Source organism: Panicum virgatum, chromosome 9N (assembly GCF_016808335.1).
Source record: "Panicum virgatum strain AP13 chromosome 9N, P.virgatum_v5, whole genome shotgun sequence".
NCBI lineage: Eukaryota > Viridiplantae > Streptophyta > Magnoliopsida > Poales > Poaceae > Panicum > Panicum virgatum.
This window is the reverse complement of record NC_053153.1, coordinates 66,145,727-66,172,971: the sequence shown is the minus strand read 5'-3', so window position 1 is coordinate 66,172,971 and position 27,245 is coordinate 66,145,727. Positions and strand designations below refer to the sequence as shown.

Here is a 27,245-nt window from a genome sequence, read left to right as displayed (position 1 = left end):
TGCATGTTGCAAGAACAAAAAGGTGCTGGACTTTTCCTTGTTTTTTCTTGCCTGTTGATCACATGATGAGCAGTCATCCTTTCACCCCCCGCATCTTGGATTAGATGCAAGGCATCTTTTTTGATAAGATGCTCCACGGGATCAGATGCACGTAAAAGAAATGATGGGTGATGATGCCATGCCACTGTTGTGGAATCAGACATTCTGAGTCGCTCGCATACACATTCTGCGCGTCTGCTCTGGATCAGAACGAATAAAGAACCCGAGGATTCGAGCTCGACATGCCCACCGGCATGTACGGGAATCCCTCTATAAAAAAATGAGTTAAAAAGCCTCCATTCAATTCGATGGCGGCTCCACGGAGAATCATCTCCTCGGCGGATGCCTGACGGGACGTCGCCGCCCAACATTTTTGGGCTTGAGCCACATGCATCCAAACACTCTACCCCCGTTATCGTTTCATTTCCTCGAGAGGTAGTTGACGCACGCCAACACATTCCTAACCGACCCTGGCGATCTTTTTTTTAACCTACTCTCGCGATCTTGACCGTACTCGTTTCTTCTTCATTTTCTTTAGGCAATCATCTACTGTCTTTTATCGTACCTCTTCTCCTGACATATTCCACATCTGCATAGACTGCATTTCTGCTACTACCAGATTTATATTTTACTATCTGACGAACACTATGGTCTTGTTTAGATGGGATAAGTTTTGGGTATAAAATACTGTAGCATTTTCATTTGTATTTGGTAGGAGAGCTTCGGCAGGAGAGTTCACCGGCGGTGCGTCGGGTGGCGTGGCCGGCCGACGCCGCCGTGCTCCAGGCGTGCTCCCGCCGGTCCACAGTTGTCCGCCTGTATTGCCTCTGCTATCTGCGGGTGAGGAACAGATCCGTTTGCTTGTGCGTTTCTTTTCCGATTTCCGATTTGCTGCCGATGCTTGCTCTGATGATTCATGGCCCCCTTGTGCGCGTTCCTAGGTTCGCCGGTGCCGATGTCGTGCTGATTGCCTGCCTGCGCTCTCCTCGCCTCCGCTGTTTCCTCTCCGGGTAAGTTCCAGATCCATATGGTTCTGCGTTTCTTTTCCGATCCCCTGTTCATGCCTACCTTGCCGATTCGTGTCCCTCTTATGCCTGTTCCTCTTTTTGCCGGTGGCGACATCGTGCCGATTGCGTACCTGTGCTCTCGCTTCCACTGTTTCGGCAGCCGTTAGTTGCTTTCCTGGGGTCTCCGAGGCGGGTTCGTTCTGCTACCTGGACTGGTTCCGCGAGGCGGGCTCGTGCTGCTGCCTGTGCTGCTTCCACTACTTCCACTGCAGGTTAGTAGCGGTACCTTAGGCGAGGGTTAGTTTTGCAGTATGCAGTTTATGGCTCTTTGGTGTGTTCCCTGTCGTTGTTGTTGTAATGCTGCATGCACTTGATCCTGCTCCGTTTGTTATTTAGTTTCGCGGCCTGCATATTGTAGATTTTGGCTGTGTTATGCTTCCTGTGTTGTGCTTGCTTTATTGAGAACAGGTTGACTGAGCTAGAATCGTCAGTTTATAGGCCTAATAGCCAGCTGTCTGCGTGCATTTTCTGGATCATGGCTGCAATGTGCTTTATGCATTATGCTTGCTTTGTTGACAATGGCTTCAGTGAGCTAGAATCGTCGGTTTATAGGGCACCAGACACCATCCCTGATGCTCACCTCTTTTGATGCTTTTGCTGAAGCTATAGTTGCTTTTCCCAAAATAATGTGGCTCTTCGCTGAAAGGTTAGCCTGCTTTGTCGGTGCCTCTCATAGGAACTATCCTTCTTCTGTGACTCTTTAGATGGATGTTCCTGGTCCTTCTCGGTGCCGTTGCAGGGAGACGGACTCTCCACCTGCTAGGAATGTACGCTCTAGGTGTCCTATGCCGGATTTGGTTCAGTCACGGCGCCGGCGTCGCGAGGAGGCTGCTGCCGCCACTTTAGCTGCTCGTGCTGCTGCTGGTTCTGGTAGAAATGTCCGCCCCCGTCTGGCTCTGCCCCATATTCCATTGTCCACACCCACAGCTGCTATTTCAGCTTCGGAATATGTTTCTGTTGCCCCGCGACGCTACCGAGTCCTTAGTGAGTTGACCTAAAGGCCTCATCATTTTTCTCACCTATGTTCCTTGCTATATGTAATTCAGCTGCAAATTATATTTAGGAGACCATTTCTGCCCGCGCGTGCCTGTAACTATTGCGCGGCAGAATAGGGCCCGGAGGCTATACAAGAACAGGAACAGGGCCTTAATGAAGAAAGGTTGCCTTCATTTCGGCCACATCGTTCTTTACTTTTCGAATGTTCCTGTGCATTGAATTTTCATCCCATACAATAAAAAAATGCAGGCTATTTCCCCTACGAAACTTTTATTGAACCCATTGTTGCCTTTCCAAGAGAATATGCCGCTTTGCTGAAAGGTACTGTCCCCAGCCCTTTTACTGTCCTCTAACATCGTTAGGGGTCTGTCTTCCATCCCGGTGCCTGTTAGCCTTTTACATCTTTGCTGCAGAAAATTATTCTGGACGTTCTTACTATGGGGGCCGGATTATGTGTGCGAACACTGCAGCGCTGTTTTTTGGTATCAAGAGCGCGTGGTCAGCCTAAGCTCCTACGTACAGAAGCGTATTGTGTACCATTCTTGCCGCCGCGGTGGCACTGTCTCCCTTCCAAAGCATAGGCCATTTCCTCCGCCTTTGTGTGATTTGATAAAGTTCAATGGAGGTCCTGCATCTAATAATTTCACGCGGCTTATTTGACAGTACAATTCTATGTTTGCTTTTACCTCTTTAGGAGTAGACATGGACAGATCCATAAATACTGGTAGAGCCCCCTACATATTTCGAATCAACGGAGTGGTTCACCATCGTATTGGTTCTTTAATTCCGGTTGAAGGGAATAGACCCCAGTATGCCCAGCTGTACATCTATGACACTGCCAATGAGGTGCAGAATAGGCTTGCTGTCCATTCTTCTGATCAAGGCAGCGATTCTGCGCCCAATGCTCAGATTGTTGAGTCGTTGATTTCTATGTTTGATCAATGCAACCCTTTGGTTAGGCAATTTCGCATGGCTCGCGATAGGCTTCTCTCCCCTACTACTCCAGATGTTCGTATCAGGCTTTTTGGCTCATCTGATACAAGTAAGGACAGGTATAGTCTACCAGCGGTTAATGAATTGGCTGCGCTTCTTGTGGGGGATATGTCCTCTTCTATGCATCCTTTTGATATAGTTCTTGAGTCACAGCAAGGGAGGTTTAAGCGTGTGCCTCCTATCCATCCAGCTCTTATGGCGCTGCAGTATCCAATTATGTTTCCGTACGGTGATAATGGCTAAATTAGGCATCAAATTTAGAGATGGTGCTGCGGGATATCGAGGTAAGCGTACCGAAGTGTGCATGATGGAACATGATGGCATCAATTTTGTTTCCTGCGAAGACTTTCATTCTCCTTTCATAGGCCCTCTGCGTTACTGAAATTGAAATCGTCGACCACAACACCAAAATCGCGCTTTGCCGCCAGAATCAGTGCATCTGCTGCGGCCTCCTCGGCTCCATCCTTCATCATTGATGCGGAGCCCATTGCCTCAAGGAGGGTAAACTCATCAATCTCATCTTCTAGGGGAACAACCACAAAACCCGTTGCCACATAAAGACCGTCAGAGCTGCTAAATGAATAGAAAGGGCTGGACCCCTCTAAAGCCTTGACCACAACATTCAGAATCATACGGCGAGATACATATGCAACAGCACCTCCATCTACAAGGATGCAAAATTACATTACTTGTGGAACGAATTGGAACACAACACAATATAGTTTCACCTTCAGATTCCCGGCCCAGAGGTCGGCCGTGCGCGCCGGCAACGAACGCCATCACCTGAACGTTGAGACCCTCAGCGGCTCTTCACAGGTGCTTCCACTGGCTCCACACACAAAAGACACAGGCCTCTCTTCTGTTCCTGCAACACAAGACCACCATCCATTAAAACACATGCCTTGCCTTGGCTCCAACAAAACCACTGAAACAAACCGACCTCCATGGCTCCATCAAACCGCCTCTGTCCCATCCGTGGCATCCAACCGACCTTCAGGACTATGCACGACCAATAACAAAACCGTTGTGTAACATGAGCCCAGCCCAAAAGAACCACAACAGTCAGCAGCAACGGTCCAGCCCAAACTAACAAAAACTTCAGCCCATACACGGCGGTGAGCCCACAGTCACGGCATCCAGTCCAGCGCGGCGTAGTGCGCGGTTTGCCTAGTTGCTTTTATCAAGGGCATCCCGGCCGGACGTATAAGGGCCCAGCGCGAGTATTAACTTTCGAAAACTATCCGTAGGTCTAGGGGTGGTAATGGGTTATGGCCCTAATACTCTCTTCACAATTCAACTTGGCCCTTAATATTTTTAGCTCAAAATTGAATAAGATTAGAGCCCTACTCTTTTAGGGCCCGATCCTTAAATTATCTAGACTAAAAATTAAGATCCTTTACCACCCCTAAGTAGGCCTAGGCACCAAGGCTAACTCCTGACATTCTGAGGTTGTCTTAAATTAGCCATTTCATACTTTGCTTGCAAATTACTTTCTATAAGTTGGGTTTGAGTATTTGAATATGACAAGAGTATAATAATTCATCCCAAAACACAGCTTCATAAAAAGTATAATTTTACTATAATTTATGAATAATTTGTACGAAAAGTGCTAGTCACAGTTGTGCTTTGGGAAACCATGTAGATGTAGCTGTCCAAAGCCTCACTTATTTTGTGACTGCATTAAGGATCGTATTTGTGGTTGGGTTATTATATGAATAACTATAATAGTATTCTTTTCATTATTGTAACTTTTTTTGACGCGAGGAAAACCCCATTTCCATTTCACAACGGAAATACCAGTTCATACATGAAGTCCTACGAAGGAAGTGAAGCGACCAGAACAAGGAGTGAAGAGACGAACAGAGCAGCCAAACGAGAATGACTTTCATTCTCGAGCTGTCTCTTACAGAAGTTCAGACATTACAGAAGGAAAACCGACTAGCCATCACCCAAGCTTAACATCCCACCCCAACAGTCTTAACAGAAACAGAAGGTTCAGAACTAGTCACACAGAAAGCTACTCTAAGCATCATCTTCAGAGGCATCGTCACTTGTATCATGCACTCGGGAAGGTCCATCCAGCAGCAGCCGAGGAGAGGGGCGCCTCTGTTGAGCCATCACCTTATGAACGCAGGAAATAAGGATCTTCATGCCTTCCAGGATTTTCCCTTGCATATCAGACCCGTACAGACCTGCCCAGTATTTCGGAAGAGCGCAAGCGTATATAATGATGTCAGTGGGATGTTTGAGTTGTTTATGCTCAAAGCGAGCTTCATTTCTTTTCTTCCAGATAGCCTAGCAAATTGCTGCCAGGCATAGGGTAAAAACCGGTTGACCATGAGGCAACCAATGTTCAATCCATAAATTGTATTGGTCAATGTTTTCAGGAATGTTACTAGCCCCTAAGCATAAGGCCACAGCCCCCCATGTGACTTTGGCCATAGGGCAAAGGAAGAATAAATGATCAATAGATTCATTATTAGAGCAAAAATATCAAGCTGGGTCACCTTGCCAATTTCTCCTAATTAAATTGTCCTTAGTTAGGACCACTTTGTTTTCAAGCAACCACAAAAAAACTTTGATTCTAAGAGGTAGTTTAGCCTTCCAGATTGATTTGAAAGAGTAACCAATATCATCAGAAGTAAGCATATCATATACAGATCTTGTAGTGAAGGTCCCATCTTTGCACAATTTCCACGAGACCACATCATTCTCATTCTCAAAAGGGTATGAATAGACTTTGTCCACTATAGACAGCCAAGAATCAAAGAGAATTTGGGGTAACCATCTGGAGAAAGAAAGTTGAGCTTGTTTCTGTAGAAAAGAGTGTACAGATATGGATTTGTCCTGACAAAGATCATATAGAGCAGGATGCATAATGCAAAGTGATCTTGGGTACGACCAAGGTTCTTCCCAAAATAATGTTGATTTTTTTTATTTTTAACCTTAACATTTCTTCCTTTAAGGTAGAATCTTCTGACCTTAAGAAGGTCAGACCAAATAGGGGAGTCATCAGGTTTATGCTTGATCATGGAGAGCATTTTGTTGTCAGACATATACTTAGCTTTGACAATTCTCTGCCAAAGACCATCCTCTTTCTCCAACTTCCACCACCACTTGGAAAGCAGACTTATGTTTATTTTCCTGATGTTCTTGATTCCCAAACCACCTTTTGGTTTGCTTTTACAAGTGATGCTCCACTTAACTAGTTGATATTTCCTTTTAGATCCAGAACCTTGCCATAGGAAGGTCCTTCTTTGTTTGTCAAGAATGTCAGTTGTAGTTTTTGGCAGGAGATACATTGACATGTGGTAAATAAAGGTACTAGAGAGGCTGGAGTTACTGAGAGTTATCCTGCCTGCCATGGATAAGGAACTCCCTTTCCATGTAGAAAGCTTTTTCAAGTTCTTCTCTTCCCAAGGTGTCCAATCTTTGACATGTAATCTGCTGGGCCCCACTGGGACACCCAGGTACTTGATTGGGAAGAAGCCAGTTTGACAATTGAATAGATCAGCATAAAGCAAATGTTTGTCATCATCTCCATTGATCACCATAATCTCACTTTTAGAAAAATTAATTTTCAAACCAGACATTACTTCACAAAGATACAGGAGCAGTTTCATATTTCTAGTCATTTCCAGATCATCTTTAATACATATAATGGTATCATCAGCGTATTGTAGTATTGCAACTCCTGTAGGAATCAGATTATCGGCCAGACCACATAACAAGCCAGAAGATTGAGAATGTCTAACCATCCTTGCTAGGCAATCAGCCACAAAGTTGAAGAGCATTGGAGAGAGGGGATCCCCCTATCTAACTCCTTTATGACTCACAAAATAGGGTCCCTTAGAATTGTTAAGTTTGACACAAACTGTTCCACCAGTGACCACAGCTTTGATCCATGTAATCCAAGTGTCACAAAAGCCCCAATGTTTCAGGCAATCCAAGAGAAAATTCCAGTTAACCTTATCATAGGCCTTCTCAAAGTCTAATTTCAGGACCACTCCACCTTTTTTCTTTCTTTTTGTCTCATGTAAGATTTCATGTAAAGCCATAACACTATTCATAATATTTCTTCCTTTTAAGAAGGTAGATTGAGTTTTGAGGATCAGTTTATCAGCTAATTGCTCCAATCTCAGAGTAAGAGTTTTAGTGATCCACTTGTAAAGACAATTCAGTAGACAAATAGGTCTGAACTGCTGGATTCTAGCAGCATCTTGGACTTTGGGTAGTAAAGTAATGACACCATAATTCAATCTACTCACAACCAAGGTTCCTTTGTGAAAATCCTCAAATAGCTCTATGATATCTGCTTTAATGATATCCCAGCATGACTGGTAGAATTCTATTGGAATCTTATCTAGGCCAGCTGCTTTATTTTTTTCCATTGAGAAGAGAGCATTTTTTATTTCCTCTTCAGAGAAAGGCTGGCATAATATATTATTCTTAGCCTCATTCACTTTTTCTCCATCTTCTCATAGAGCAGGGCTTACAGGAAAAGTATTTCCAACCTCAGGGCCAAATAAATTTTTATAGAAGTTAGTTGCATGGGCCAACAAATCAGTGTGACCCTCTGTTGGCGCTTCTTAAGTACCCATTTTATTATATAATTAGGAGTGGTTTTGGTAATTTCTTCGGGATGATTCATGTACTAACCCGCCACTTGGCACCCGAACTTGACCGTTTTCGATTTTATCTTGGATTTTGGAGCATGTTGCATTTTGGCAGGAAATTGGACATTTTCGGAGATGTTTTGACGCAGGGTCACAACTGGGCTAAGATGAAGAATAAGTAGAAGAGCTCGCACAAGAAAGATGGAGCCGAAAGGGTCCAGAAGGAGCCCAGGCCGGCCGGCCTGGAGCCTTTAAGCCGGCCGGCCTAGCCCATTCCAGGGCCCAATCGGCCTCAACTTTCTTCAGCGCGAAGTACTCGTCAACCCTAGCCGGTGTTTTACCAAAACCATCGACCAGAGCTGCCTATAAATGCCCCGAAGCCGCCGTCAAGAAGGAGGGAGCATCCAGAGACGATTTCCAGAGATCCATTTGAGTTAGACACAAGAGAAAGGCGACACCGGAGGCCTCATCGTCCCTCGGCGCCGCTGCAAGTTGGAGGACAGCAAGGGATCCATCCCTTGCCGGAGATTTCGTCACCATGATCGACTACGCTTCGCCTAGCTTCATGAGGTAAAATCCTCGTTTGTTCATGGGATTGTAAGGAGATCTTGAGTTGTAATTGCTGAATTCTTTATGAGATTGATCTATCATGATTCTTGTTGATGATGCTTTGATGCTTAATAGGTCGCGACTTGGCTTTGAGTTTGCTTTGCTCTTGCATGGTTTACTTAGATTACATCAACTATCGTGTTCTTGTTGTTCGTTACCGATTATCCTCGTGTAGTGACAGTATGCGGGAGGGAAATGTTTTGATCTTGGAACACACCTTCGGTAGATTAGATCCGTTCTTTGTTGCTCGGCGATTACATCTCTAGTGATCCTAGACCCTATGGACAAATGCTCTTCATATCTTGTGCACACACCTATCATTGCTCACTAGTCTAGATTAGATTAGATTGGTTAGATTATATCTATTTCACACTCAATCACTCAATATAGATCTTTTACCAATGTCATTAGTGCTTAGTTAAGCATAGTAGAATGCTTGTTTCGTGGATTGATAAACCTTGGGGGAATACTCTAAGGGAAAAGCTACACGATCCGTGCGCTTGTGGTACGTAAATTGGGGCTCTAAGGAGCGTCAACACCCTCAATGGTTTTGTCACCATCATTCAACCTGATAATAAGATTTTTCCTTCTTCCATTAGCCATTCTATGAAAATATTCTATATTGTTATCTTCTTCATGTAAAAGTCTGTCATGAGATCTTTGTTGCCAATATTACTCTTCTTCCTCACTTAATTTAAGTGATTCAGAAATGAGCCAAGATTTTCTTAGCATCTGATCAGTTGACAGATTGTTTTCTTCTTCAAACTGTTCTAACACCAGTAGTTCCTCCTGCATCTCTTTCTTCTTTTTTCTCTGCTGCCCTTGTCGATTGAACCCCCAGCCCTTGAAGAATTGCTTGAACCTTTTTAATTTGCTTTGTATTCTCTCAAGAGCTGAGGAAGCATGACAAGGTTTATTCCAGATTTTATCCACCAAAGGTTTGAACTCTTTATCTTTGATCCAGGACAACTCAAATCTGAAGGAGAGTTTGCTAACAGGTTTGGAAGTCTGAGTGGCTAGAATCAAAGGATTATGATCAGAGACTTCCCTAGGAAGTTTGTAGATAAAAGCACTGGGAAATAGGTCCTCCCACTGTTTGGATATGAGAATTCTATCCAACCTTTCAAGAGTTGGGTTTTCATGGTTATTTGACCAGGTGTATCTGCCTCCAACCAAATGGATATCTATCAGATCATAAGTGGAAATGATGTTGTTAAACAGATCTGTATGCTTGTGTACCCCAGAAGGTTTGTTCTTGTCTGAAGCAAATCTTATGATGTTGAAGTCTCCTCCAACCAAGTAAGGTTGGTTGATTTTACTGCAGAACCTAGCCAATTCTGCCAAAAACTCATTCTTGTTCTCACTTTGAGCTGCATCATAAACATTTAAAAAGTTCCACCTTTGTTTGAGTTGTTTGTCCCACAGATCCAGCTGAAGCATATATTTTCCTTCCAGAAAACTCCCCACTTCTAAGAGATCAGTATTGATTCCACTGAGGATAATTCATCATTGTAACTGTTCTTAAATTCCTATAGTGTATAATGTGTGCCTAATAACTAACGCACGTATGGTTGCTTAAGTGAAACGACCAAGTGCATGGAAAGTGAACATACAAACATCAAGTAGATGCTGCGTGGAGTGAATTGTCATGTTTAACGACAAGTTTAACGACATGATTGCTTGGGTTGATACCCATTTGGGCTTGGAGCCAAGTCCGTTTCATACAGTTTGCACGAGGCGGTTTTTTCTTTTTTATATTTAAAAAAATTAAAATTTCAAAAATATATGTCGATTTTGGAAAATTTCAAAAATATACCCCGGTCGCCCTATGGGGGGGCGACAGGGCTCAAATGTAATTTTTTTTCTTCAAATTTGCAACGAAGTCCCTGGAGAAAAAAAAAGAGGGGGGCCTGTCGCCCGTTGGGAGGGCGACAGGCCCCTGTCGCCCACCCCAGGGGCGACAGGCCAGTGGGCCCGCCAGGGGGGCCGGTCGCCCCTCCTGCAGGCGACAGGGGGGGCCTGTCGCCCCCCCCCCCACGGGCGACCGGGTCAGCCTCCCATATAAGGCCCCCTCATTCCCTCCCCTCATTCCCTCCTCTCATTTGACCTCAAAAAATCCAAAAAAATCCAGAAAAAAGAGAGGGGTGAGAAGAAGGGAAGCGGCGAAGCTCTGCCGAATTCCGCACTTGTGATCTACCGGTAACTTTCGTATAAATTCGTTGATATTGTATAACAATTTAATTTAATTAGCAGATTAGCTGAATTAGATTTGGTGCTTTAGAACACTGGTTTAGTATTACAATTTGAATACTATTACAGACTTTTTCAAATAAAATAATTATAAATTAGAATAGAATTATGATAGTACCTTATTGATATTGCAGTATAAGACAATAGAATTATAACAGTACCTATATTTTCACGCATCGATTTGGTATACGATATGTGCATTGCTTAAATTATGGTTTGTTATTTGGCGCACCACACTATAGCGCCAATGTCTTCGTCAGGATCAACCTACATTCCGTGGAGCAAGTGTAAAGCCACCGTACCCAAAGGAATTAATGTGCCAATGTGCTTCTGCGGTTCGTTATGCAAGTTCATACAATCTGAGGTTTTAGGAGATGACTACGGCATGAGGTTCTTTATGTGTGAGAACTACGAATATGATCCACCTAAGCGATATGGCAAAGACCGGGCCAAGGTAGCAGGATAACATACGCTATTTTTCTATATGACCTAACATTGAATTATGATTCTAACTTGTGTTGGACAAAGTCTCCTCCGCCTCTTTGTGATTTTATGCAGTGGTTCGACACCGTGCAGTCGCAGCAGGCAAAGGACATTGTGGAACAAAAAGCAAGATGGGCTGCAGAACGTTGGCGCCGAATGAAGCACGAGGAGCAGCAAGAGGAGAAGCGCAACAAAGAGCAAGAAGAGATCCGCAAGAGGATGGAGGAGGTGGATCGTAAGGCGGCGGCCGAACGTGAAGCTGACAGGGATAGAAAGCGAGAGAGGGCACGCCTTGCGAAGGAAGCCGGGCCCGAAGCAATTAGGAAGGGCAAATATCCTAGGTGCACTCAGTAGAGTAGTACCATGTAATCCCGGCATTTTACATTCCATAGGGCATGGTAGGTTTAGATGCAACAAGAAATTATCTTGTCGCGTGCACATGCCACTGCAATTAGTTGTTTATGTTTTAAGTTAAGAGCTTAACTCTGTGTGTTGTACCCTTTACCATTAATTTGCAGTTGTAGCCGGGAGTCTATGAAATCTTTGAACTTTTCCTTAATATTTTCGGAGCTTTTCATGTCACTAGAATACTAAAAACACACATTAATATAACGATAAGAATTAAGAACTAAGAAAAACACACATTAATATAACGATAAGAATTAAGAACTAAGAAATACATCAGGGTCTGCTGCTAAAAAGCTTAGCACGGCGATCACAGGTTTCCCAAATGTCGCATTGTTTGCCTAGACATACGTGACAAAAGACGACAACCTAATAGCAGTGCTCTTCCAACATTTCAAAAAGATGTGACAACACGGCAACCACACCAGCTCACCTTCAAAGCATTCTCTCTGGCGAGGACGACGGACCTGTCATTCTACAGCGAAGGTCTGTGGCGTGTAGTGGGGAAGGCGGCATCTAGGCGCGATCGACCGAGCGGCAGTAATGCAGTGCTGTGAGTCTGCATGCACAGAGATGCATCGAGTAGTGAAATTATGACGATTAGGCCGGTGCCCTGCAGTGTTCCGGGCGATGGGATATGTCGGGGCAGTGCAATAATCACGAGTGAGCGCTGTAGAGCGTGCAAGTGCTGAAGTCATGAGCAGTGAGACGTCGTGTCGTTGTTTAAAGTGGGAGGAGTGAGCGGTGTTGAGCGTGCGAGGGTACAAATCAAGAGCAACGAGAGGTCGTGTCCGTGTTTAAAATGGTACGAGTGAGCGCTGTGGAGCGTGCGAATACTATAGGCTTTTCATGTTCATTTACACTCCACACTCCGGTTATCAGACCTTTGTGCGCCTATAAATACTCACCAGTTTGTGAACTCCCAGCACCACTCAAACACCAAAGCTTATTGTATACCCAATGTCTGGAGGTGGGTCTAGCGGGAAGAATTACTATGGTTTTGGGAAAGGAAAAGTGGGAAGAAAGGGAGACCCCATAATATGGGAGGGGCCTCTTGGACCTGATTCCTTTCCGGAACCAGTGTTTGAGTTTCCGCCACAGCACAAGAGTGAATTTACCAATGAAACTCCTCTTCGACAATACGATAACCGTAGAGAACCGTGGCCAAAATGCAGACATGGTGAGGACTGCTTAGTGCAGATGTGCACCGACGGGATGGATGGCGGTCGGCGTTTCTTTAAATGTCCACACGCATGGGTAATACTTGGTTGTTTCATTTCTTTATCTTCAAGGAGACACCTTACCTGGAATTTGTTTTGCAGTCTTCCGATGCTCCAGAAAACTGTGGTTTTACTAGGTGGGTAGATCCTGCACCAATTGATTCTGTTCAGGAGTTCATCGAGTACCTCCAGATAAAGATCTTTGATCTGGAATGTAAGGTGAACCATTATGAGGAAGTGAGCGAGGCTAACAAAGACGACGAAGTTGATGATACCAGCAATGCAGCCGGTTCACAGGATGAACCATGCACTATTCCTTACTGCAACTGCCCTTGTCACAAGAAGAAGGGCCATGCGCCTCCGGCACCACCGCCTGCACCACCTGCAATGGGTGGATACTGCGGAGAAGGCTCAACACAGTTTGCTACGTGGGGGTACGGCTACTATGACTACCCTAGTGCTAGTGACATGCTGCATCATTGTGTTTATTCTGTTTTTTTTTTAAATTACCTAAGACATGTTAGGTTAGTCCGGAATCTGTTTACCGTAGTTTGCAACGGGTTCTGACATGCCACTGCATGTGTGATGTGTGTTTCATTATCGTTGTATTATGATGTAAAATTTGGTGGTTCACATTATTACTTCTCGTCACCCCTCTCTTTTTTTCTGAATTTTTAGTCTCAAATGACAAAGGGAATGGCGGCGAATGGTGGCTAGGGTTTAAGCAATAACGGAAGCAGCTGCAATTAGTGGATTCATGTTGAGTTCCTCGTGTCAAAAAAAAAAAATGGTTAAGGATAAAATCAACCAAGAAATTATTACTTCGAACTTCTAAGCTCTATTGGTAGAAGTAACTAATAAGTACAAATAAATGATAATCGAAATCGTCCGAATTGCTTCGAGATCTCGTTGTTAGTTTCTAATCATTATAGGTTTGTGAAATCTGCATCTACCAGACATCCGCGCTGACAAAAAAGTTTATAGTTCGAAATCACATGAAAAGTAGTTTCTCTAGTGTCATCCTTTAGAGGCCGCATCGCCCACCAAAATTGACATCCGACACCTTCCGTAAATTTCATGATAATTCGAACTCGATTTCCAAATCCTTCTGCAAATATATCACAATAAATCTTCGGACGCTGGAGGAATTTTATGAAATTCAATAGGCTTTGTTGGCCACACAGGACCCTGTCGCCCCCCAACGGGCGACAGGGGCCTGTCGCCCCCCCAACGGGCGACAGGCCCCCCTCTTTTTTTTTCTCCAGGGACTTCGTTGCAAATTTGAAGAAAAAAAAATTACATTTGAGCCCTGTCGCCCCCCCATAGGGCGACCGGGTATATTTTTGAAATTTTCCAAAACCGACATATATTTTTGAAATTTTAATTTTTTTTAAATATAAAAAAGAAAAAACCGCTTGCACGAGTTTGGTTGTATGAGCCGCACCTTTTAGCTGCATCGACTCATGAGTTTGGGCCTCCTCGCCCAGGCTCATGAAATATGCAGTAGAATTCGGCCTTCCCACCCCCATCCAGTAGGCCACCGTAGCTGCGTAGTACGGGCGTAACATGGCATCTCCAATTATCATGATAATGAGACCGAATAATACTTTCACCAATCCGGTGCAACAATAATGTAGGCTACCTACAATCAACTCTGAGAAGTTTTACCTCCTACACACTGTTCCCAATATCTTGGCTGGAACAGATATTTACAAGCTTCTGGACAATCCATGCAAGCCAGATACAAGAAATGCAGACCAAGGAGACTTCTCAGAAGCTGACAATGATATATGGGCATTTCTTACATTAGCTTCGAAACATTGATCTCTTCTTGTTAAGAAATGAATGGAGCTCTAACTCCACGAAAGAATAGTCTATTTCTTCCTGGTCTTGTTTTCATCTGCTTACTGCTCCTTGATCTTCTTGGGTTTAGTTAAGAAGGTCACTACCCACACTCCTAACAGAGTTGCTTGGAGGGGCGCCAGCCAATATACCAGTAGGTGGTCAAATGTTGTATGATCTCCTCGAGCATATGCCCAAGCAAAAGCCTACAAACACATACCAGAACAAGTAATCAGGAAACTGAATATGGATTACTAATCTTTCAAGGACTACACTAACTAAAGCAATTATGAATGTCAGGTGTAATAGGAGCAAACATCTAACATGGAGCCAATTGGCATAATCTACAGTGACTGCCATAAGCCATTTAGCCTTTTCATAGCACAAACCTTTCCTATGTCCTTTGTGACAGAGAAAAAAATGCAACACAATCTTATAAGGTCTGCCATCATAAAAACTGCTACATTGCAGAGCCTAAGTTTGATACCAGCTTGAATCATCCACTTGGCAAGTACGAGACTGCATAATTGCTGTCTGGTGCACAACTCAATCAATCACACATGACATTCTGCAATGACACGTGTATAACAGTACGTGGACTAGGAGGATGAATGCAGTCACAACAAAATTGATACCTGTACTTTTTGGATAGTTTGGTTCCTAGGGAAGAAAATCTCCTAAATTTGAGATTAAATCCAAAAGTTTCATTTGTATGTCAGACATGATTAATGCCTGTGCTGAAAGACTTACAGATGCAGGGTTCATTATCCCTCCAGTTATGTCCGAGCTAAGGATGTGAATTGTGTTCTTCCAAATACTTGTGATCCATGTCTTCATAAAGAAACTTTTCATCTCCTTCTTCTTAAGAGTCACCGACACCATAACAACCATGAAAGTTGCCAATCCTTCAGCTAATGCTCCATGATGAGCACCAACACTTAAGCGGGCCCCCTTACCCACATTAGGGAAAGTAAACTGAATCAGCTTCACTCCCAGAACCGCCCCAATCACCTGATAACCATAACGAGAACGAAAAATATTTAATCAAAAAATACACAGATCAACAGATCAATTTGTCCATAACTGTTAACCGAAACAGAATGGAATGACAATCTACAGTATCTGTATACCGTGACAAAGTGACAAGCATTACAAGTTATAACATCAGGCATCTTGCCTGTTGTATGAATGCTGTAAATTGGCATATGATTATAAGGTAATAAAACCACACTTGGTGGATTAGGTATCAGACAGGCATATTTTTTGAGGAATTTTGGTCCCCAGAAGGAAGATAGAATTACGAGTTGACGACAGACATCGCGGTCGGGAACATTAATTACCTGGGCAGGGATTCGCACGAAGGCGGTGAACAGGTATACGGCCGGTCCGCCGTGGGAGGCGACGGCGGCGGCAAGGATGGTGAGCGGGTTGTAGGAGGCGCCGCCCGTGGCGGCCTCAAGCCGGGCGAAGATAAACATGTATACGATGGAGAGCGAGACCTTCACCGCCTCGGCCTCGGGCCGGCCCCCGAAGCCGAGCGGGCCATACACGAGCAGCTTCACCAGCGCGCCCGCGCACACCCACGCGGCCGCCAGCGCCAGGTCCCCCACCACCAGCCACGGCCGGATGCGGGTGCGCGACGGCGGCGGCGGGGCCGGAGACATGGCGGCGTTCGGTGTTGGCGGTCCTGGTCGGGGCGCCGGAGGAGAAGGGATCGTGCGCGGCTGGGGAGGGAATCTTCTGGCCGGGATTAGTTAGTTGAAGGGGCGATCGAGTTTAATTTGGGAGGAGGCTTAATGCGTTTTAGCCCTTCGTTGGAAGTGGAATTTTAAATTCGTCGGCAAACCAAGATTCTTAATCCATATGATTAAGGGATAGCGGCAACTTGATGACAGGGAAACCACTGCGTCCTCTTTGTCCTCACGTGCACTGAGCACACCGGTGCATAGCGTTGTCAGTTGTCACTTGTCTTTGAAGAAGTTGGCAGGTAAAATAGCCAAAATCATCCTAAAATTATGGTGCTCGGTTCAATTTAGTTTCTGAAATATGAAAATGTTCAATTCGGTCCTAAACTATTCTAACTGTCTCACATTCGTCCATGAATCTAATATAGCACGCCACATAGGCTTCTCCAGTCATCGCCCTAAACTGACTGGACGGTGATTGGAGGAGAGCATATATAGCGTGCCGTTGGATTCAAGGAACCGGTTAGGATAGTTTAGAATGTTTTTTAAAGATAGGTAGTTTAGAAATTAAATTTGATGTTTTTATAGTTTAGGGATTAAATTGAGCTGAACACTATAATTTTGAACACTATAATTTAGGATGATTTTAACTATTTCGCCGAAGAAGTTTGTCCTCCCTTTCGAAAGCCGCTTTCAGCAACTTCTGCGGAACTCGTATAGTGAATAACCTGTCCCCGAGTCTCTGCCCCGCGTCGCCCTGAGGGCGACACAGGCGGCGCCCCCTCCTGCCCACCACCGGATCTCGCCTCCTCCACCGTTTGGTCCCCCTCCCTTCCCACCTCTGGCATCACGCCGGAGACTGGAGGGAGTGGGGATCCATTTTTTCTAATAGTTTTTTATAAATCAAGTTTAAATTAGGGTTAGGGTTTCTCCATGCCGCGTTTTGTGGTATGGAAGATTTGTTTCCTCCTTCTCCTCTCCGGCAACGGTGAAGAGATAGGGTGGCTTCGGTCTCTCCATGACGGCTCCGATGATGGAGGTGGCGGCATCTACAGTGTCGGCAACTTGCTTGGAGCGACGACATGGAGAATTAGGTTTCCGGATGGCGTCATCGAGGCGGGGGTGGTGCCGTCATCGTGGAATAATTTTCTCCGGCCACTTCTCCGTTTTGCCGTGGTTAGATCCAATCACGGTGAAGGGCTTGTGAGAATAAGTCTGACCTCCAAACTGATGTCAATCAGTCTTGGATCGAATAGATTGGGATCAGTCTCTCTTCTTCATCGGTGGCAGAAAAAGGAAGAAGAAAGACGTAAGAATGAAGAAGAAGATTGTGCTCGTTCCAACCTACAGGGATGTTGGTCGCCATTCTTTGGGCGCTTGTTCTCAGCCTGCTTGCTAAGCGTATGCCTGTGTGGCCTTCTATTTGATTTTTTACACAAGTTTGGGATTGAGATTTGGAGATGCTCAGTGCGTGAGTACTTTGAGAGTGTTGCGTATATCTTGATGATGTACTCAGCTTTAATATAATACAATTCTTCTTTTGATTAAAAAAACTGTATAGTGAATAAGGACGGAAGAAAATGGAGAAGTTTGGACCAAAACGTCTGTAGCGCACGCCTTGCTTGAGAGCAACGGTACATTGCATATACGTACTTGTACTGCTATTCTTCTACGGAGGGGAGATTGAGGTCCAGAATACAGGAAAAGATGGCAGACTGAAAAACTGCAAAGAAAAAAAAATTCCGTTGCCGGGAATCGAACCCGGTCTCTCGGGTGAGAGCCGAGTATCCTAACCAGCTAGACTACAACGGATGTGTGGCAAGCTGTGTTCTGAATTATATATATAAATAACTCATCTTTCTGTTAAGGAAACCAGACTTCCTTAGGTACAGATAATCTATGCACACATATGACCAGCTGTACTTCTTTCTTATTCACAGATATTATATTTTTCTATTGGAGCCTTGGAGGACCCCGTATCGTGGCAACATCATACAATGCAATCACAAGCTTGACCCTGAGACTGAATGCAACGTTTGGCTCGAGCCCAGGAGGATATCAAATGAGGTGAGGGAGTAGGAATCCAGAACAACACCCATCTGCTCGCCTGCGTTGGTTATAGGACTTGCAGCCGGCACCACCTATAGAACAGAAGTTCAGACATCACGACGCTACATAAGTCCAAGGTGTAACTACTATCATGTTGCTAAGTTTCAAAGCATTGAATCAAGTTGATGCATCAAACCTTGTCTGGCTGCTGGAAGGAGTTCTCATCACGCAGCCAACCAGACGTAAGAACCGTCTTGATGGATCCAAATTTCTGAATATCAGTTTCCAGTCCAGTTACAGATATATTGAGGTTAACAGCTTTGCTCCCAAAATTTACAACCTGCAAAAGATTTTCTTTTGCCAAGTTAATTTTCATTTTCGTTCACAAAGATAAGTTCCCCAAAGAGAGAAAGAAACCACCTTTATTTTCAGGTATGTATTCCCATCTTGTGAATTATTCCAAGTGATAGCAGATGTGACCAGTTGATCATAGTTTGAAAGTTGAATAGTGGATGGATGAAGTGCTGCGCCGCTTGAATCTTTGAAGAAGTGTAGCATCCAGTAATTTGGACATCCATAGTGCTGCCATGAGTTAAAGACTATGGCATCTGGGTTCCACCTATTGCAGAGCGGAACCTTTTATTCAATATCGATGAATAATCAAGTAGAAACACATTTACCATGCAAAAGTAATTATCCACAATTACCTTCTATCATTGTCATTTACAAAGAGTGGAGCACAACTTGCCATCTCAACCACATCACTGCAAAGAACCCGTTCCAAAGCAGATGAGTCCATAACGTACTCTAAATCACCCATGAGCCAAACCAGAAATAGCATTTAACAAAACCTGTTTCTTTCTAATCCAATGAGAAATGCAGCTTCAGCTAAAGCAGCTATCAGTGTTCCTCGACCAGCATCATTTCCAGTCACAGCATATTCACTAACGATTGCCTACGAATTACACAGGGCATTACAAGCCAGTTGTAAGGATGACAGTCGAGGTATCATTTGCAAAGCAAGTACCTTGGGTCCATTGCGGGCTGTGTTATCAAACATTCTTGATCTGGAAAACATATCACCTGATGAGGTATAGACCTGCAGCATAGAAGATGTCTCACTACTGGGAAAAATATTGTCAAATCAAGGCCAAGCAAAGAAGTCATTACGTGAACATCATACAAATCAGCTGGGTTGACTGGTGAAATAGCAGATCTATCACAGCTTGATATGATTGTGATGTCTGGGTAGGATGCTTTTATTGCAGAATAGAACTTCATGTAGTTAACTACAAATTGGGAGAAGTATTAGTTTTATTGCATAACAATAAAATGAAACTGAACGAATTCTATCATTCTATGTTGGTTCTAAAAACAATGTTACTATGAAGCAAGACAGGAAGAAAATGGAATTGTGTGAAAACCTTTATAATAGTATTTAGAACATTCTTGATTCCCTATTGAAACATAATAAAGCTGAAAGGGTTCTGGATGTCCCATTGCTGCACGAACTGAACCCCATGCAGTCTGGGGGTCTCCCCTGGCAAATTCAATTCCATTAACAACATCCTGCAATATGGCAAGCATGGAGAAATTTGAACACAATGTGGATTAACTATTTGGTGATATTAGAAAATATTATTAGAATGGAGCCATAAATTCTAGGAAACTTCATCGTTAGGTATGTTCGACATTTCTGGTTAGCATAACCAGGAAATCATAGAAATCCTAATCAAGAACTTATGTTCTATATAGACATTAAAGCCTCATGTCATTGCCAACAATTGACTATTTTTTCTCATTTCCAGCATACTTAGACAGGAAAAACAACCATTGCCTGAGCAGTGCTTGTGTTGTAAATTGTAAATACATTATGCTATTCCGGAGTTGTTAATATAAATGAAAACAAAAATTAAGTGGGTGCGAGTTTAACCACTCGTCCATCAGTCCTAGACTAAAGTATCATTTCCATTTTATGTATTCAAGAACAAACCTTTACAAAGGCAGCGATTGTTGCAGTTGGGACTTCTTCATTGAGGCTGGCCCCTGTCACATTGAAAGCAATTCGAACAAACCAGTCAAAGGTAAGTTATCTCTCCAAATATGTAATGGTTTTTTTATGCCTTCTTCTATACTTTATTGATAAGTTGATATAGCAATTACCATCATTAACCACCCAAACTGGGCAAGCACCAAGGTCTTCTGCTAGCTACATCAATGAAATAGGACTCTCAGCATCAAAATATGCATGCCCGTAATAATGTGAACTTTCCGTTCAGAAAAGTAGCAATGTGTTACTCACTTGGAGGAACTCAAAAAATCCAAGTCCATCATCAGTCCAGTAGGCCCAAGCATCGTTAAAATGACCAGGTCTTTCTTCCCACGGTCCAACAGTTTCACTCCAGCGGAATGCATTTACAAGATAATTCCCCATTACATAGTTGCCACCTAAAAGCCACATAATGTACTGTTAGTTCTCAGCAACCTCACTGTCTAACTATGAACCCAAAAAGGAGATCATGATTTATTTTTGTAGTTCTTGGTTTATCCGTATAACAGAAACACAAACATAAGAGATCATGAAGGTACAAATTGATGCATCTTGTATTCAGTAAAAGATCAATATTACATGTAGTATTCAACGTATTACATCTAGGGAAGTTTCTTCTTTTTATTCTCTTGAAATTTTCTTGCACAATAAGAGAAATATTGTTCCTGGTGAGGATGGAAAACATAGTTCTTTGTCAGACAACAGTAAGAAACCAATTTTAGTAAAATAATAAACTGATAATCATAGTTGCAGGGCACATCTTTTCAGCATATCATTTTTTAGAACCCAAGGCATATCTTTTCAACATCCACCATCCAATTCTTGCACATGTAGAAGTGCGGCAAAGAGTATGCCTCTCATACTGCAACGATGATTACTTGTATGTTGCTCTGAGCCAGCAAGGTATAATATTTTACATTACACGGAATACACAACTGTCCATGGCAGAAAAGTCAAGCGTATGTGCAAGGTATATGCATCTAATTCTCAACCTGACCACTAGTCATGCACTCGTAGAATCAGCATGTATTTTGCACAGTATTTCACAATATTTAACAGATTTTTCTGGTCTTGGTCAAATAAATCCAGGCTCTTTCCTCACATGCTGGGTTGTACTGAGGCATACTACCGTCACCTCTACATATGAAGAATCTCAGAAGGAAGATAAAATGCTAATTGACAAACCTGGAAATTTTAGAAATCGAGGCTTCAGATTTGCAAGCATAGAGGCAAGATCTTTACGAAAGCCATGCCCCTGAGAAATGAAATTGATAAATAAGGGTCACTGTTAAATCAAGAAACAGAAACTCCTTGACACCTTAGTTGATTATACGAATCATATATTTTTCCTTTCTTCTGTTTAGACCATTTGCTGTTGTAAATTAGGATTAAGTCCAATCATACGATAGTCTTGCTTACAGAAACTTATAATTTAGCATCACAACACAATGCAATCTTGATTGTGATGGCTGCAACTTGTATTGAGAAACATTAGAGTGCAAACTATTATAACTGTATGGTTGCACCATGGCTATGCATGGACATAGTTCGATAAAGATCACTTAACATTATCTGGCAATAGAAATTGAAGTTACTGAAAATCATGGTCCAGGTTATGATTTATTGGATTTGTGACTAGAAAATCTGCACATAAAATAGTAGTAATTGCAAAATGGCACGTAGTATGACTTTGCGCTTCTCACATCCTACTATTTTGCAAAAGAAATGTATCGAGGAAATATGCATCAAGTTCCTATGGAACCTCAAAAGGATAAAAGGGAACTTGGAGATGAAATTACCATGTAAGTATCTGATGGCATAAGTGATACTTGATCGAACCAAATTATGCCACTTTTGGTGGTCGTAAGCTGAAGTCTTGAATTAGTATTTCTATCAATTGATTCCAAATCAAATTCAACCTTTGTCCACTCAACAAAATCTTCCTTGTCACCCCTACAAATGAAGTATTATTGCATATGCTATTTTTTCACCGAAAAGGGCACAAATAGCAGCAAACGAAGTATTATTGATGCATGGAACCATGCCATATTGCTTACGTGATGGTATGAGAAGCTAGATTTTGAAGACCATCTGAACTTGTTAAGGAAACTGTCAACTCCACCGAATCTGACGACTTAATGTACATGGTAGCTCTATAAACTTTTCTTCTCTCAATGTTCTGCAACAATTGTAGCAAAAATATTTCTTATTGTTACACTGGAGATAAGCATCTCTTATTGATTTATCATGTTCGAAAGAGAGAAGAAATGTGTATGTATTATATGCGCATTGGTTCAGATATAGTATTGAGTAGTGAATACAGAGGATATTAGTAGCTCACTGAAAAATGCAGAGGATATTAACAAGTAATCTGAAAAAACACCTAAATTGAAAGTCCTAAAAAAGCTACACAGTAGGCAGATGGAAAGTGTTACGGAAAGTTCCATAATAAAAAAAAAGGAGAAAAGTATGAATTATGTCAGATGCATAAAGGTCATACCATGCCCCAGTAACCAGGATTGTAGATCCCAACACCTCCTGATGGGCAGGCATTAGTTCCACTAGTTTCACAATGTACTTCCATTCGAAGTGCAATTGGGTTACCAGCAAAACAGGATGACCGATCTGTTGCCACGATAATATTGGATTCATCCCCAATGGTCAACCATGGGTCAATGTTTGAAGGAGTATTAGGACCACCAGCTTCAAAACCTGTAACATAAAGGAAACTTGTAAGAAGCCAGAAAAGTATAAGACATTAAGACTGAATCTTAAGCCCATTCTTGACATCCTATTCTTTATGATCTACTAACATGGCTATAGCAACCAGTTGAAACTAGTAGCTCTGCTTTTAATTATCTATGCAGACAAAAATCATCAATGTCTGAGCAACCAGTATGGCTATAGCAAACAAAGATCATAGTCACCATTGTGAAGTTATTTTGCTGACAGCGATAAATGGTTACAGATACATAAGTACAGTTCTGATGATAAAAACATTTAAATTGCTTGCCAACAGAAAAATAAAAATGGGATCAACTGATAGACAAGACTTTCTTTATGCAGAGTGCCAGTTAACCTTAGACATTGAATCTCATTACCTCTGTTGCTTACAAGCTCTGCCCACAATCCACCAGCTCCAGCATGGTTGATCTCCTACCAGTAGAACCATGATTCCAAGAATTACAGAGATTCATCACCTTCCAAGTAAAATGACCAAACAAAGTCTAACGCTACTCTACCAGGTTCATTTTTGTGATATGAAAAGTTGAAAGGAATTGGAATGATCAAGAAAAAGTTTATTTTGACTAGTGTAACCGCAGGTTAAGTTTCACATCAATTATAATACTACAGTTTATAGCAAAAGTATACACCAGATGAGCTCCTGAAATATCCTTACTCAGCCAGTATGACATGCGAGCTGAAGTTGATTTAGTATGGCCATTAGCACTAATATAGATCGTTAACCAATTTAGACTAGTGCACAGGAGTTCATTGATTTGCCCTATTAAATCCCACATTCTGAAGGCATTGCCATCTCTGCAGAGGGTGGGGTATTGGTAGGGTAAATGTTACTACAGATCGATCTAATAACACATAAAACCAATGTACTGACAACAACCAGACTGTAAACTCACCTCGAAGAAGATGCCAAACATATTTCCAGGGATCACCTGAGCATTCTGAGGTGAAGCATCCACACTCAACTGAGCAGTTTGAGCCCCAATTGATCCAACATAAAGTATCTGACACAAGGCACAGACAAGAACCAGCACATGGAACAGCCAGCAAAGCGAACCAGCTTTTAGGACGCCCATTGCGTCCCTACAGCCGAGAGCAGAGCACTAACTCAATGCAATCTCTCTATATGCCCAACTACACATGCTGCAACCCCAGCAACGTTTTAACAAACTGCAAGGATAGAAAACATCAATTGGATCAGAGAAATGGAGCATGAGTAGAAGTGAAGTCTAAATAAATTGATGAGAGGAGAGGATAGCAACATCATCTATATGTAATCCCGTCCGAAGATTACTTCTCAGAGTTGCACTCCTGTCGCGGGCAAGCAACACAGAAGTGTCATTTTCTCCTTATCCATCCAGGAATGCAATACCACCTATGGTACGCTGTCTGGATTTCATGGTAACCAGTTTTCTCCGTATGATGACTCTTATCCAAACATGTCTAAATCTTCTGTATAAATAAGTTTAAACCCCCGGCTGAGAGCCCTCCCACCCAAGCTCCAACTCGGGTGCCCCCATGTTGCTGTCTCCTAATCCATCTATGAAAGGAATACCACGCAGAGCACATTGTCTGCATTTCACGTAAACCAGCTTTCTCTTGCCTAAAGATGAGCAAAATTTCGCTTCCTTAAATGTGTATCTACCAATGTTAAATTCTGCAACAGTAACGCGGGACCCTCAATCTCCGAATTGGGAACTGTTCGCATGCCGCATTTAGCCGGATTAGAAATAGCAAAGTACTACCGCGATTGGTTGAACCCCCAGCATGGAACGGAACAGAATCGCACAGCGCAACCCGTTTCAGATAGCTTGCCAGAAAGGGGCGGACCAAACGTGGGGCGAGGGGAACTTCCAACTGAACCCCTAGCAATTTTCGGAGACCAAACAAACCAGCTGTACTCCACGCGGAAACGAAGTTCGCAGCAAGGCAAGGACGGATGAATTTGAATCCGTCCAAATAAGAGAAGCTAAGAACTGAGGGGTCGCCACGGCAGGGGGGGGGGGGGGGATATCCTGCAGAACAAAACGAGTAGGGTAGGATTTCCATACCGAGCGAAGCGTCGTCAGCTTCTGCGGAGAGGGCTCGACGATCGTGTGAGACCCTGCGACAACGAAACGGGCGTCGATTGATCGGTGGCCTCGCCTGTCTCACTTCAGCCGGCGGCCAGCAGGCGGCAGGGGAGTGGGGAGAGAAACGAAGAGGATGATGATTAGTCAGAGCCGGCTGGAGGGGGCCGACGTGGCAGTGATTTAGACATGCGACCTGTTTTCTGATGACAGTTGTGGGGACCACCAGAGAGCCTGTAGAATTAAAGGGTACCCTACTCCGTCAATAATCATCCCACAAAATCGGCGGAGAGAGTTTCTGCCTGTTTGGGACCGTGACCCATAAAATCGCGAGGCTTATAAGCCATAAGCGAGCCGATTTTGCCGCGCGTAGTTCAATGTTCCGCGTTTTGCTGCGGCGGCGGCGGGCAGAAGCGCGTTAGACGCAACCCGTTCGGCGGGATTGTTCTGCTTCTTCTGCTCAAAAGCATCGCCAACGCCGAACCAAACAGGCCCTTTGAAAATGAGGCCGCCTACTGGCACTGTGGTGATTTAGGCCCATCTAGCAATCAGTACTGCACGTGATCTATTTGTAACTTACTATATGACCAATTGATCATAGGGTAAGGGTTGATCTTCAATATTTAAACCAAAAGTCACGAAAACTTGAAAATATCCGGGATAAAACCACCTTTTCGTTGGGCTCTTCATAATCCAACCTGGTAATCAAAAAAGAAACTCCCTTTGAAAATTGCCTTGCGACAAGGTTGGAATGTCTTTGAACCTTGGACTTAAACTTGAAGAATATTACATCTACAGTTGATGTATGCCTGCGCGCTAGAGTTACACATCTGTGATTGCAATTTGCAACCACCTCGATTCACTATTGACATGTTCGCACGGCGTGTGTGTAAAACTTTTTTTTTTTGAACTAGATGTGTGTAAAACTTGCATTGCGGATTTTGCAGGCATCGATTTGTCATTCATCTGGGGACCCGTCGTCTTCCTCACCGGCATCTAAGGGCCTGAAAAACTTGCCGTCCAGCAGGTACGTGCCGACGGCGAGGCGCACGGCCCAGACGTCCTTGGGCTTCCGCGCCATGATCCTGCCCAACCGACGAGGTCACACGACCGTCAGTGCCAAGACATTCTAGTTATCGCGCAGCTCGTTTTGTTTTCTGGTCAAGCAGCAGCTAGAGTACATCAGCTATCACGTACTACGTACCTTCCGACGTCGCCGGGCTTGACCTGGCCGCCGTTGTGCCGGAGCGACGGCACCGACGCGGCGGTCTTCAGCATCACGGGCGCCTCCAGGATGACGATCGGAGAGCCCACCTTGAGCTTCAATTTCGTGTCGTCCGCTGGTGCGACGCCGCCGTTCGGCGCGCATCGTACTGCGACGCCGCCGGGACGTCGTCGCACCGGGAAAGTAGGGACCTGCTGCGGCGGCGAGACGAAGGAAGAAGGGACGGCGAACAATGGTTGCAGCATCCTACCGACTGAAGCAGATGCAGAGGCAGCCATTCGATTCTGTGCAGGTAGCTGCTAGCGCTGCTGCTCTAGTTTTAGAGCTGCTTCGCCTGCTCCATCCTCTTGCTGATTTTTGCGAGCGTGGTGGTGGGTTGGGAATGCTAATTCGCCGCTTGGGCTCAAGGGGAATGTCTCGAGGGAGTTGTGTAATTGTTGGCTTGATTCTGGATGGGGCCGTGCTTGCGGGTGGCAGGGGAGGAGGATGTGCTCAGCTCGTGGACGACTGGGGAAGTGGATGGCTGCTGTGTTCCCTTATCCATTCCTCGACCTTGTGCCGCCTAATCTGAAACTTGTCCAAATCTGACCGACCACTGGAGGACACGTCCCAACCGTCTCGCAATTTCCGTATCGCCGTTTCAGAGCACCACCTTGGCGTCTCGCAATTCCTGTCCCGAACACGGGCCCTGCGCGCTGGGGGGCACGCTTGGGTTCCATTAGTCGCGGCTCATTTTCTATTGCCCGGAGGTCGGAGCAGCTGACATCCTTAACCTTAACTGGCAGTTGTTGATCGATCGGTGAACCCTTGCTGAGCAGTGCCCTACGTTACGTTGCATGAAGTTCAGAGGCAGCAATCTCATGGTGGTTGCGGAGTTGAGCTGAGGCCTCAAAATTTCGAGCTCA

At 43.9% G+C, this 27,245-nt stretch overlaps 1 protein-coding gene, 1 long non-coding RNA gene, 1 other non-coding gene and 1 pseudogene across 6 annotated transcripts; 1 reads left to right on the top strand and 3 right to left on the bottom strand.

The window, feature by feature from the left end:
* Positions 1–317: 317 nt before the first annotated feature.
* Positions 318–21,872, top strand: LOC120687274. 4 transcript variants are annotated; one of them, XR_005680681.1, is made up of 6 exons: positions 318–474; positions 755–879; positions 981–1,049; positions 1,207–1,318; positions 18,146–20,338; positions 21,058–21,872. It is a non-coding gene; the product is annotated as an uncharacterized LOC120687274 (long non-coding RNA). The 4 variants fall into 4 exon arrangements; XR_005680683.1 differs by having other exon boundaries at positions 327–879; positions 21,058–21,274; positions 21,394–21,872; XR_005680682.1 differs by having other exon boundaries at positions 328–879; positions 21,139–21,872.
* LOC120687273 lies at positions 14,280–25,365 on the bottom strand (annotated as a pseudogene).
* Positions 17,946–18,017, bottom strand: TRNAE-CUC. Its single transcript has one exon. It is a non-coding gene; the product is annotated as a tRNA-Glu (tRNA).
* Positions 25,366–25,814: 449 nt separating the features above from the next.
* On the bottom strand, positions 25,815–26,882 carry LOC120687272. Its single transcript, XM_039969261.1, has 2 exons — positions 26,320–26,882; positions 25,815–26,200 (listed from the first exon to the last, which is right to left on the bottom strand). The coding sequence occupies exons 1-2, from the start codon at positions 26,616–26,618 to the stop codon at positions 26,074–26,076; spliced, it is 426 nt and encodes a 141-aa protein (XP_039825195.1). The 5' UTR covers positions 26,619–26,882; the 3' UTR covers positions 25,815–26,073.
* Positions 26,883–27,245: the final 363 nt, after the last annotated feature.